The sequence below is a fragment of the Fukomys damarensis genome, unplaced genomic scaffold (genome assembly GCF_012274545.1).
Source record: "Fukomys damarensis isolate Sample0158 unplaced genomic scaffold, DMR_v1.0_HiC HiC_scaffold_19, whole genome shotgun sequence".
NCBI lineage: Eukaryota > Metazoa > Chordata > Mammalia > Rodentia > Bathyergidae > Fukomys > Fukomys damarensis.
Genome location: NW_022900931.1, coordinates 27,767,555 through 27,780,946, shown reverse-complemented (window position 1 = coordinate 27,780,946; position 13,392 = coordinate 27,767,555). Strand labels below are relative to the sequence as shown.

The 13,392-nt window shown below is 57.2% G+C and overlaps 1 protein-coding gene across 2 annotated transcripts in view; it reads left to right on the top strand.

Annotated features, from left to right (window-relative positions):
- Positions 1–13,392, top strand: part of Ccnd2 (cyclin D2) — an 18,649-nt gene that overhangs the window by 1,857 nt on the left and 3,400 nt on the right. For both annotated transcript variants that reach the window (XM_010611585.2, XM_010611584.3), the window contains 3 exons: positions 134–349; positions 2,489–2,648; positions 8,165–8,313. In XM_010611585.2, the coding sequence (XP_010609887.1) occupies positions 134–349; positions 2,489–2,648; positions 8,165–8,313 (525 nt within the window). The remainder of the gene's footprint in view (positions 1–133; positions 350–2,488; positions 2,649–8,164; positions 8,314–13,392) is intronic.

Genomic DNA, 13,392 nt, shown 5'->3' with positions numbered 1-13,392 from the left:
TGTTTCGCTGTCTACTCCCCTCCTTCTGCCCACAAAGAGAGTTTCTTTTTGTTCCCATAGCCTGCTTTTTCGTCCCCTTTCTGCTTTCCGGGTGCCGTTTTCACTCTGCCCGCCGCTTTCCCGCTCCCTCTAGGTGTGCGAGGAGCAGAAGTGTGAAGAGGAAGTCTTCCCCCTGGCCATGAACTACCTGGACCGCTTTCTGGCCGGGGTGCCCACCCCGAAGACTCACCTGCAGCTTCTGGGCGCCGTGTGCATGTTCCTGGCATCCAAGCTGAAGGAGACTATTCCGCTGACCGCCGAGAAGTTGTGCATCTACACGGACAACTCCATCAAACCCCAGGAGCTGCTAGTAAGGACCCCGCCCTTGCCCCTGACCGGCCCCACTCCTAAACCCACCAATCAATCTGGAATCACGCTCAGTGCCAGGACTGCTCACATCTCCTCTGTGTGCCAGTGCCCTCAGGCTCAGTGAGAGCAGGGCTCCGTGGCACGTGTGCCTGAACACTTGTGTGGTTGGGGAATCACGGAGCACTTTAATTGATCATATTCTAATTGTTTCCAGTTTTTCAAAACTGAACTCTAATGAGTAAATAGTCTGACAGAGGAGTGTGCCCCCCCCCAGGAGTATCATGGTCTTCTACGGATCTCGAGGTCAAAGGTAGCTACTTCTAAATCAGTATAGTCTCAAGACATCAGCACATGGCAGCTGATCACTAAATACATAAATACAGGCACACTGACTTCTGGATTTGGCCTTTTATCCAGAGATGCAGAGACCTGGGCTTGGTTCTAGGAGGCTTTGACCTCTGCAAGTGGGGAGCCCAATGGATTCTAGATTTCTGCCTGGGACGCCCCATCGCCTCTGCCCCTAAAGTGACCTCTGGCTTGCGGGACTGAGTGGTGAGCAGCTCCCGGCCCCCAGCCCCCGGCCCTCGTTCGCAAGCCTTCCTCTGCTTGTGAGAGGAGAGCCCTCCCGCTCCCCGCTGCGCGCCTCCTGCCTCACTTCTGGGCCTGGGCCTGCAAGAAGTGCACAGGGCTGGTTCTGGCATCTCGAACTGAGGTCTTTGTGAGGCCCCTTCCTTTCTAGGGTTGTGCTGCCATCTAGTGGCAGACATGCGCAAGGCCGGGGCGGAATCGCCCAGAATGTGGAGGGGCTGGAATGACCTCACCTTTGAACCACTGCCAGACTAGGCCGGGAGGCCCCAAAGGTGCTTTCTTCTGGGAGATCTGCTGCCTTTACCCTGGTGGGGACGAGTAGCTCACACCGCGCTCACATTCCCTGCGGAGAAGCAGAGCTGGGGTTTCCAGTCTTGGAAGACTCTGTTGCCTAGTGGACCTGGAGTTTTTACCCCCAACCCTCTACAAAATGCCAGGTCAGGTTTAAAGCCATGCTAAGAAAAAAATGTTCAGAACCAGGAACCAGTTTGTTTCTCACGAGAACAGAAAAGAAGAATGTTCCCTTTAGTCCATGATCCTTCCATGGGACAGTGGACCAGAGGAGTTCATGACACCCCGACCCTTCCAGAACTAGCACACTTATAGCCACACAGGCCTGCCCTTCCCATCTCACATCTGGGACCTGTGATAGGGATGAATCCTCAGAGAAAGCTGAGGCCCGGGCAGGGAAGGACCCTGCCCGCCACATAGCCAGTTGCTGCTAGGGTTTAGCACTGGCCCCAGGCTTTGCAGCAGCAGTGACAGGCTTCTTGGTGGATGGGAGCAGGGTGTGCTGCTGTGCTGCTCTCTGCCTCTTCTGGGGATGAGGGCTTGACAAGCGCATTTCCTCTCTGGTGCACACTGGCCTGTTTCCCTGTGAGCACAGTTTCCCTCACCTCCCTCAGGAAGGAGAGCACTGAGGTGCTCTGGGCCACCTCAGACCCAGAAGAGCCCAGGCTGCGTTGCCCCAGCCTTTGGCCAAGGGCCCTGTGCCCCTGCTTAGCGCCCCGCCTTGCCCCCAGTCACCTCCATCTGCAGAGTGGTGGCCGTCAGCCGTCTCAGGCCTTCGGTCACTGTGATGGAGGCCTGTGGCACTGAGGGAAGTGCTGAGTGTCACGGTGCTGAGATTTCTTCCCGAGGTGTCAGGGAAAGTTCTAATAGCAGAGAGAAAAACGGCACCTTTTTGGCACCAAGTGAAAGCCAGCTAAGTGGTTGCCAAGGAGTTGGGCCAAGGAAGCTCATTTTGCACTGTGTCCGCATGCATCACTTCCCTGAGGGTTGAAAAGACCATTAGTCAGGGATGGAGACACTCAAGGCATCACTACCAGAGGGCCACAGTGACCCCGGCCGCACATCCTGTGGGTTCAGCATCCACAGAATTCGGGTGGGTGAGGCTGGAAGAGCAGAGGGCAGTGACAGCAGGAGGAGGCAGCGGCATCAGTTCAAAGCTTTAGGGCCTCGGTGACAAATGAGCCCACCCTAAAGAGCCCCATTAGAGCTGGCGCACAGCCCAGCGCCAGCCTGTCTGCCCTGACCCTCTGTCGCCCTCCAGGAGTGGGAGCTGGTGGTGCTGGGCAAGTTGAAGTGGAACCTTGCTGCTGTCACCCCACACGACTTCATTGAGCACATCCTCCGCAAGCTGCCCCAGCAGCGGGAGAAGCTGTCGCTGATCCGGAAGCATGCGCAGACCTTCATCGCTCTGTGCGCCACCGGTGAGCAGCTGGGGCCCCCGAGGGGGCTGGACGGAGGCAGGATGGGGCAGTCTCAAGTCATCTAGCATCCAGGTTTCCTCCTGGGCTGTTTGTTCTTGGACTTTATCAGAGCTGGTGTATTCCTTTGCTCAGCTAAACCCATAAATGGTTTATGAGGACAGGTGTGGTAAAGGGAAAAAAATGAGCGCCTGTTAGAATGTTCTTTATGATGTCGAAAGTGCTCTTTGAAGATTATATATACTGCTTAACGATTGTGTTTAAATCTTTAATCTTCCAAGGAAAAGGGCAGCTTGGAGATAAGCCCGAGAGGAAGCGAAGGGAGTAGGGGCAAGTACAGGTTGAAGGAGCAGCGTCAAGAGGGGTGTGCTGCCTTCCCTGATGACTGCTTGGGAGCAGAGGCGTTCTTCCTGCGGGTGGTTACTGCCTTGCTGCTCCCTTTGCTGCATGGGAGTGGGGACCTGGTGGCTCTCAGCGAGGATTCGCTCTCTGAGCTGGGGGTTCTGATATCCTCTCTGCATTTATGCCCCTAGGCCTTCAACATAGCGGCTGCAGGTAGCTTCTTCCTGCTGGGATCAGGCGATTGATTCGTAGATGTTACTGCATTTCCTAATTAACTAAAGGCAGTGGTTTCCTAGCATCTCAGTAAAGTGAACCTTGGCCACTTTACTATTTTTTTTCAGTAATGGCCAGGGTGGGAGATCCCTGGGCCTTAGTGACCCAGGACAGCTGTGTCGGGAGTTCATGATCTCATGGTCAGGAGGGTAAAGTAGCCACCTGGGGAAACCACTTGGGGTGATTCGGGTTCATTTGGCCAGGGGTAGTTGAATCCTGCAGGAGAGAGCACTAGATTTCTAACACCTTGCTACATGTTACGAGTATGTACAGATGAGCATTACCTGGGGTGCTATCTACAGTGTATCTGCTGCTGTTCATAGTCAAAAGGTCGGGCTTTGTTACTTATGCTGGGTGACCTTTCACAAGCTGATTAACCTCGCTGAACTTCGTCTGCAAACACACTTGTTAGGAATTGTCCTGCATTAATAGAGCAGCTAGGAAAATTAGAATCAGATAGGGGATAGGTGGGAGAAGTACTCGGTACTGTGAAAAGCCAGCCTCTGCCTTTAGCTGCTCCAACCCAGGTGGCTGCTGCAAAGCGGCTCCACCCTTATCGCTGGTGGCGTGGAGTTCCCGGTCTCCCTGTCTGGTGCACTGGCCAAGCCCCTCTGGGGCCTCTCCAACCGCCCCGCCACAGGCCCATGCTCCTCTGTGGAGCTTGAGGCCGGCGCCTTTGCCGCCTTTGGCACAGTTGCTGTGTGCTTCCTTCCCCTGCTCTCTGGCCAGGCCCAGGGCCCAGTTCCGGCTGACCTGTCGCTGTGTTGGGCAGCCTGTGCCGCCTCTCCGGCCTGGGACAGCAACCCTGGCCCTGGACCCCCTACTGCCCCACTTCGCTCTGGCCCACAGACCTTCAGGGTCACCTCTGGGGTCTTCCTGCCCTTCCCTCCTCTCTGATCTCTGGTTTTGGGGGTGCGGGGGGTATTACCCGTGCATGAGTGAGGCCTACCCTATGAACTCGGACCCCACCCCCACCCGTGGCCTTCTTGCCAGGTCCTTGGGGCAGCTGCCAACTGTGGGGCCAGAATGGGAAGCCTGAGACTCAGACTGAGGACAGAGGCCGGGGAGGCGGAGCTGTCCCGAGAGCTGCCTTCCAGCCTTGAGCCAGCTGGGTGGAGGTAGGGGAGGTAGGAGAAAGCGTACCTCCTCTAGGCAGAGCAGCATGCCCTGCACGAGGATCTGTGCACATGACAGAGCCAGCAGAGCCACCGCTGCCCAGGGTTTGCCCTGACCTCGAGGCCTGCCTGCCTTGGAGGAAACCCTGCCCAGCCCAGGAAGGCGAGAGCCCCGGACTGAGTCTGGCCACAGCAGGTGCAGGATGGTGGGGTGGGTGGGGGAGGAGCCCACACCCTCCCACCTCTGCCTCCCCGAGGATATCTGCAGGCCCTGCAGCCAGGCTGTGGGCCCACAGCAGGAGCAGGAGCAGGGGGCCCTGAGGAGATGGTAGGAGCCAGCCTTCAGGCTACAGGGCTGGTTTGTGGGAAAAGCTGGTTGTGAAAGAGCTGGCCGAGGTTTGGCCCAGTGCAGTCAATGTGTGTGAAAGGGGAGAGCAAAGTGGGCCTCAGGAAGGTGGCCGGGGTGGTGGCAGGGAGTGGGGACGGTTTCTGGGGGAGAGATGGCCCCAGCTAGCTGCCCTGCACCCCTCTCCTGCCCCTGCTGGACCGTGGGCACATGTGGCAAGAGTCTTCAGCCGCAGCTGACCTCGTGGTCACCTCCAGGTGCAGGAAGAAGTCCACTGATTGCCCAGGGCTACACTCTCAGGAGACCCCTCCCCAGGTGCAGAGGCCATGGCATTAAAGAGGAGGTCTTTTCCTGCCGGTAGCCTACACCTGCTCCTCTGCAGGAGGTGAGGCACCTGGCTGTGTCCCCCACAACATGGCCAGAGCCCCAGGGATGACAATCCCCCTGGTGGCCCCAGTCTTTGAGCCCTCACCCACGGGACAGTAGGTAGGACAGCAGCACTGCTGCCTCCTTCCCGTCTGGTGGTGCCTGCAGAATGAGGGCCTCTCCCATCTCTGCCTTCCTCCTCCCTGCAGCTTTGGGGGCTGACCCGTCAATAGCACTTGTGTTGCAGCCCCACCCCACCCCAGCCCCAGGAGCTCAGGGTGGCCTGGGGTGCGGGAGAAGAAAGTGGGCTCTGACCCTGGCACTTCCCGAGGCTGCAGCTTGGAGGAGGACACCCGAGGAGAGGCCCACCTGGGTTTCCTGGCCTGGGAGCGAAGTCGTGAACAGAAGCCAGGCAGTCACACTGTAGGCCTCCTGGGCCAGGGCCTGGTGTCAGCACTGAACTCACTGTGCAGACCCTGGTGTTGGGGATTCTAACCCCAAAGAGCCCTGAAAAATCTCACTGAGACATGCAGGATCCAGGTTGACAGGAAGCATTTCTCGTGGCCTTTGCTCAGATGAGGGCCCCACCTGACCCCTGGGCTTGGACTCTGAGTCACACAGCCTACAGGTTCCAGGGCAGGCTGCTCAGGCCTCCTCCCTCTCTGACAGGACAGCGCATCCTGTCGCCCTGAGGGACCTTTAGGGGGCAACCCTGAGCGCTCTGACTTCTGATGAGTCACGCAGTACATCCCAGAGCCTATGCTTTAAACTGCTTGCAAAGAACCAGGCTCTGCATTGCCATGGCTGTTGTTGTACATCTTTTGGGGAAAGATGCATCCACGCCTGGAACAAGAGGCACATCATAGCCACTCAGTGTGCCCCCCACTCCAGGCATCCTTAGGGGAGTTGCCTGAGAGCCCTGGACCCCGGACAGCCCCTAAATCTGCTGGGCGAGGGACTGGAGAGTTGGTGATGCTTCTCTCCCCTTCCCTGTCAGGCACTCTCCCAGGCCTCTGCGGGCTCAGGACCAAGGGCTGGTGCCTGTGCCGTGAGTGTCGCAGGGGAGCTGGTGTTGCTGGGCAGAGAAGGGATCTCCTGTGACCAGTGTGCAAGAGACCTGCTGCAGAGCTATGCTGCACTGGCTGAGGGGAGGTGGGCAGGCGTCAGGGCAGTGCCGTGAACCCGGGCCTCCAGGTGGAAGTAGCAAAGGCAAAGGAATGGAAGCTGAGGAGAGACAGGCTGCCAGGCCTCGCAGGTCCTGGGGTCTGGCCAGGAAGGCAGGGGAGGGGCATGTGGCTCAGGCGCCCACTGGTTTTCTAAGACGCCGCAGGCTCCCACTGAGGCCATGCGCAGCTGCAATCCGAGCCATTCCAAAGGCTGAAGCAGGATGATTGCAAGGTCTATGCCAGCCTGGGCAACACAAGGAGAGGTTATCTTGAAATTGAAAAGACAGGATGCGGCCCGTGGGTGGAGCACCCAGAGTTAACCTCCAGCCCTGGGGTGGAGGGGCTTCCACGGCCTGGGTGTCTGTAATGCAGGGAGCGGGGTTGTGTGGATTCAGCCCAAGGCTTTGCTGCAGACTGAAGTGTGTCTCGCCTCCCCCTTGCACGTCTTCCATTTCCACATCTGGTGAGTTCACTCGAGGCCCCGCAGTGAGAGATGCACTCTGTAAGGGCTGCTGCCCTCAGAACCTTTCCAGGCTCGGGGTGGGGGTGGGGCGGGGGGACTGCGACCTCTCTGCCTGTCAGCAGCAGGCAGGGACGACTTCCACTCTTGGCCTCAGGCTCCTGCAGGACATGAGGGAAGAGGACCTCACACAGGGTGGGACTGGAAATCCAGCGCTTTTATAATTTTAAAGTTTATTATTGTAAAAGACGTTATTATTCCCCTCAGAACACTCCCCGTCACTTTAAACACGCTTGTCCCGTTGTTCCTACTGTTCCACAATCTGCAGTGGCTCTGGACGCCTCCTTTCTTGAGGGTCTTCAGTTGTGCTGTCCTGGCTGCCTCAATGTCCTGAGTCCGTTCAAAACGTTTACCTTTCACGGTCATTTTGGCTTTGGGAAGTGGCACAGTGCCAGATCTGGTGGGTGAGGGGCTGAGGCCTCCAAGGGCACTTGGAGCCACACTCACTGCTGCGACGCTCACAAAGAGGCCTCTTCAGAAAGGGGTGGGAAGGACGAGCAGCCGAGGGAGCACTTGAAGGGGCATCGGTGACGCATCTTTAATTGTGGTAGTGTTGAAGCGAACATTCACAGTAGCTCTTGACCGCTGTGAGGTTCTGTTGTGGATGTGTGTGTGTGATTGGCAGCTGTCAGCAGCCGCCGTCTTCATTTCCCCATGGTGGGCTGAGTGGGTGCTGTGTCACACGCCTGTGGAGAAAAGCAGCATCCGCAGTCCTGGGCCGGCCCTGGGGCCCTGTAGCATCCTCTGCCTTTGTCTCCAGAACAGCTGTGTGTAAGGGCTCTTCTTAGGATGCAGCTGTGGTGCTGTCCTGTGCCGTGGCGTCTGTGGGGTCCCCGCATGTACTGGGGCTGGGGACCCCGGCAAAGTCCCTCCTGCTTTGCTGCTGCTCTCACCGCCCTGACTGGCTTATGGACATTGCTTGGGGCCATCCTGGTGCCAGCCCGGCTTCCACTGCGTGATCACACAGGGCTGTCCTTCGTAGAGCTTTGCCTGGTTCCCCCTGCTTGGATGCTGTCCTCACAGCATGGCGAGTCCTTTGCTGTCCCACCTGTGGGCCAGGGATCCTACCTCGCAGCCCCAGACTGCTCTTCTCCGCTGCACATTCACCCTGGCCGTGCTGTCCCTGCTGGTGCAGGAACCATTTATGTGTGATTGCGGGAGATGGGGCCAGGCACCTCGAGCCACTGTGACTCCATGGGTGTGTAGATGAGCCCGTTCTTCCCTGCCTCAGCCTCTTTACAGTCTGACCTGGCACACAGGAGGCCCTGCGTGTGTGCTGAGGGGTCAGGCCAACTCCCTCCTCCACCTCTGCCTTCCCCTGCCCTGGGTGGGCGGCCTGGCTCAGCACTGCATGCCCCCGGGGCCCTGACCTCCACTCCCGTCCCTTGCAGACTTCAAGTTTGCCATGTACCCGCCCTCGATGATTGCAACTGGAAGCGTGGGGGCGGCCATCTGCGGGCTGCAGCAGGACGAGGAAGTGAGTTCCCTCACGTGTGACGCGCTGACAGAGCTGCTGGCCAAGATCACCAACACCGACGTGGTAGGTGGTGCTGCCTTCCTGGCCCAGAGCCCCGAGAGACACTGGTTCGATTATGGCAGTTGAAGGTTGGGGGGATCGTTTGGTGTCTGTTTTCTAAGATTCACACTTGAAGTAGTCAAGAGTTCATCAGGGGAAGTGTAGACCAGAGCTCAGCAGGTGGAGACAGCGGGGGCCAGTCCAGTTCCCTCTGTTGTGGACTCCTTGGAACCTGAACTTGCTCTCCATCCCTACCTGTCCACCTCGTACTGGAGGCCATCGCGTCGGCTATCTGAGGGCAGCAGGCACAGAGCACAGGCGGCCTCTCCACCCCTCCACCCCTCCTGTCCTACTGTACGGTCCTGTCGTCAAGGGTTAAAAAGCACTCTGAAAAGAGGAAGTGCTGTGTGAATTCAGGACGCTATTATTAGCTATCGACTTTTTGCAAATTCTCTGGATGGCCCAGAGGTTGTTGCTTTTCTGGTTGCCAGAATTTGGAGCTCCTCAGCAGAAAGCTTTTGAAATAGACCAGAGTGCAGCGAGCCAATTTCTCCTTCGCAAGGGCCTGAGGGACCAGCGTCCTGAGGGAGCAGGGCGAGGCACTGAGCTCTGACTCTGGCCGGAAGCGCTCCACTGCAGCTCCGGCCTCTTTTTGTCTAGAAAAGGACTCTAGTTGAAAGGCAGCGTGCAGGCAGAACAGGGTGGTGGCTCTGCAGTGCAGCAGTAGCGTCACCACGGAGAGGCTCAGGAATGCAGGGGAGCTCAGGATGATACCCTCCGGAGGTTCCGGGGATTCAGTGGAGGTTCCGGGGATTCAGTGCCTTCCCTTGTGGGGAGCCATTGAGCTGGGGCCACGTGACATGCAGGCCGGACTGCTGCTTGCTGCCCCCAGCCCTCCCACCTGCCCACCCGGGCCTTTGCTGCCAGCTCTGAAGGAGTGGCAGGTGTTGAGGGGCCTAAAGGAAGAAATCCTGATCCTTCACTGAACTGGTTTTTAGACTGAGCTTTTCGTTAAGGGCTCTAAATACAGACTGTAAAGCCTCTGCTGCATCATGAAAAACTTTCTAATCCTACTTTTCTAATTCTCCAGAGAAAAATGGACAGAACTGAACATTTATAGCAGTGATCCCTTTCCTTTCCTCAGTGTCATCTGCTGAGACTGCCTGATAAGTAAGGTTCCAACCGGTGGAAGACAGGCCCTTCCCCAGCCCCTGGAGACAAATCAGCCCTGACAAGAGCAGACCCCTGCATGGTCACCTCTTGAGATGTTACAGACCTGCTCTGGCTGGCTGCTCCCACACAGGCAGCCTCCAGCCCTCTCCCAGATCCTTCTGTCTCTGTCCCCTTTCATCACCAACAACCAGCCTGTCCACTCACACTGGAGGGACTGGACTGCCTGCCCTTCAGGGGCACCGCACCCCTCATGCATTCTAGCCCGCTGTGGACCCAGTTCATTGCTCAGTGCTCCTGTCAGTCACAGCAGTTGGCTTGGGACCTCTTTTCTGTTTTTGAGACAGGGCTTCTCTGTGCAGTTCAGACTGACCTTGAACCAGAGGCCCCAGGCCCTGCTAAGTACCTCATTTTCAAAAGGGGCTGAGTCCTATTTCTTAATAGAAATCCATGTCCATGTCTGATGCTCACAGGAATGGGAATAGACATTTGAGTATTAAAAACCAAGCACGCATGGAGTTAATAGAATGTAAAGTTCCCACCACTTGTTCAGTAAATGTCCAAGCAGTTCCATGCCGGCATGTTCCCCAAGGGCTTGTGCTCCTCAGAATGTTTTTAATGGGAGAGTTCGAGCTGACCAGCCAGTCCACTCCTGTGCATGGTGTGCGCAGCTCCCAGGGCCGGGTCTCCACCCCTCAGCTGTATTTCAGGAGGATGGAGCCCGCGGCTGGGACCCAGAACCCATTCTCGTGGAGGGAGGTGGATTTTGCTTCCTGAGCTCTGTCTGTTTTTTTTAGACAAAAAGTAGTGTGTTTCAAGTGGTTCCCCTCCACGCGCTTCTGAACACACCGATCCCCCAGCTGTTGCTCATGGGTGCCTTGTGAGGGGCAGGGACACTCCATGCCAGTCGGTCCGGTCCACACTATCTTCATGGTAGAGCATGGTGGGAGTGGCTTGACCTCCAGGAATTTCCTGGTTCCAAGACTGGAGAAGAGTAACAAATTGCCTGCAAGTTCAGATCATAGATGAGTGAGTGCTGTATAAGTACAGGAGGCCGTCAGTGCACAGGAAGGAACTCATGAGGCCTAAGACAGAATCGGGTCTCTTAGCAAAGCGCAGTTGTAATAGAAAATTCCCTTGGAACAGAGAAACAGAATCTGGTATATATGCGTGTGGGTGGAATATTATTCAGCCTTCAAAAACAACAAAATTCTGATGCATGTACAGTGTGGCTGAACCTTGGAAGTAAGCCTCACACAGCAGACGAGAAGTGTGTGAGGGACCCATGCAGTCACGCATCTCAGGGAGCGGTCATGCACAGTGGGACAGGGGGTGGAGTGACCAGGACTTGAGTGGAGAGAGAAGGGAGTCTGGGTCCAGGGTCAGAAACTGGGTTTCTGTTTGGGAGGGTGAAACACTTTTGGAGACTAAGGATTCTGGTGGCTGGCAATCACATGCATGCACTGAATATCATGACAAATGGTGAAAATGGCCAATTACATGTCACATGGGTTGCTTCTGTGACCCCCGTACATGTATACCACATGTGTGCATGACATTCTCGGCCAATGGAGCGCCTGTGTCTGCTGTGTCCTGTGGGAGGAGTTAGGTGCATGCAGACCCAGGCTGCTTTTGCCCCTGGTACACTTTGCTGGAGCTCCAAGAGCACAGCAGCCAAGCCCCCAGGTGTGAAGCAGCCCACCCCCCCACCCCCGGCTCTCAGGCTCTGGTAGAGGAGCCACCCTGCTCCTCTGTTGCAAGGTAAGGGGGAAGGCTCCACTCCAGACAGAGGCTGAGGGAACAGGCCTGCAGTTTCAGGGAAGCAGAGCCTCAGGATGTAGATTTAAGTACTTTTCTTTCCAGTCCAGACGGTTGCTAAGGCTGGCTTTGGGCTGACTTCTGCAGAGGCTTCCGTTGCTAAGGATAGATCTGAGAGCAGGACCGAGCGTCCTGGCCCCCACAGAACCGGGGTTCCCCTTCCGCCCCTTGCCACTGTGCTCATGCCTCTGCCAAGGTTTACCTCACCACCCGCTTGTCTGCAGGACCCTGGAATGAGACCCAGATTTCATCAGAGCCCGGCACTGTCTCCAGGCGGTGCTGGACAGGGAGAGGAGGAAGGAAGCCGCGGAGGACAAAGGGCAGCGGGAGGGTTTCGAGTGTGCCCCCATTCGTCCGTGTCCCTGCGGTCCTCTGCATGTCGCCTGACTTTATCTTCAGCCGAGTCCCTGGATTTTCACAGTTAGTGACACTTCCACTAGTTAAAAGTGGAGTTGAGGCTCCAGGCCATAGAGCATGGCAGGGTCCCAGGAAAACATTTAGAGGTTGAGATGCAGACCCCGCATCTGGCTGGTACCTGGAGCCTTTACCAACAGGTTACATCAGAGCTCAAGCGTGGCTCAGAGAAGATCCCAGGTGTCCCTCCCTCAGGGTCTTCCTGGTGTTGACAGACCCAGTTGTCAGATAACTGGGCAGCAGGAGGAGGCCCCCCTTGGACCACATGGTGTTTGGGGTTCCCAGGACCCGGTCTGTCTCCCTCTTAGCTGGGAGCCCAGTGCACTCAGGGTGGGAGAGCTGGGGCTGAGGTGGACAGAACCCAGTGCCCCCAGCCCTCGCTGAGTGCCTCATTTGGCATGCAGGGAACCTAGCCAGGCAGCCGTGAGGGAGGCGGGGAGGAAGCAGGATGTCTCCTCGGCTGTCCATGTCTGAGTGGGCTGGGACGGGCCAGGGTCGTTCAGCCCTTTGTGCCCCTTTGAGAGCTGTGCTTGTGCTGACGGTGCTGGGCAGCTCCACTGTGCTCACAGTGGGAGTCCGTGGGCCGATCTTGGGGCAGAGGAGGGTGCAGGGCATGGGCTGAGCTGCAGGTGGAGGAGGTTAAGCCCTGGGGACGGGCTGTCATCCCTAACAGGCTGCTTCACATCCCCCTTCCAGTCTGCCTGATTCCGGCATCTCCGCAGTGGCCCATGCATCAGAGCCTGCACCACACTGCGTCCGGTGGTCCCGGGGCCCCGCATCCAAGGCCTCTTGGCCTTTGGGGCGCTGTCCTTTTCTTCCTCTGATCGCTCAGGCTCTGTGTCCCTTCCTGCAGCCTGGAAGATGCAGAGAGGCACAGGGAGGAAGTTCCAAGATTGGAGCCTCGCTTCATTGTATCATTTTGCTTTTTCTTTGTTTTTTGGTTGTTTTGAGACAGGATGTCACTACATAGTTCAGGCTGACCTCGAACTCATGGCAATCCTCCTGCCTCAGCCTCCCCAGAGTGGGGATCACAGGCGTGTGCTACCCAGGATACCCGGAACAGAGCCTTTTAGGCCGCCCTCAGGTTTAGCTCCACGTGGAGGGAGGGGCCACTTCACCTCGGGCTTCAATCCCTGCTGGGAAATGAGGGCATCACCCTTGTGACACCCATGGGCTTCCCGGTTCTCCTGGTTCTGTGGCTGCTGGACAATGGGTTGTCCGAGGCTCTGCCTCAGCTGCACCCCTGACGCCGCTCTCACCCTGGTGTGCCCCGCCTTGTGCAAGGCAGTGTCACGGCCCCCCAGCCCCAGCCCACACCTCCTGCCCTTAGCTCTGGAGGGAGGTGGAGTTCGGTGGCACCAGAGTGAGAGGTCAGGTGGCAGACACCAGTGCCCCTGCAGCTTCTCCTCTCCCTTCTCCGCCCATGGTGCCCTCCAGGAGTGCAGCAGAGGAGGGTGAGGCTGGTCCAGGGAGGGGTGACTCTTGCTCCGCCTGCAGAAAGGAGAATGTTGAGGCCCCCGCAAGAAGGTCTTCATCTGGCTGAGCTGGGAAGGAAGGACTCATTAGTTGAAAGTCAACCTGATAGCAGATGTGGTAATCCTAGCTACTTGGGAGGCTGAGGCAGGAAAGTTGCAAGTTCCAAACTGGCCTACAATAAAATCCTGTCTCAGAATAAAATTAAAAAAAAAAAAAAAAAAAAAA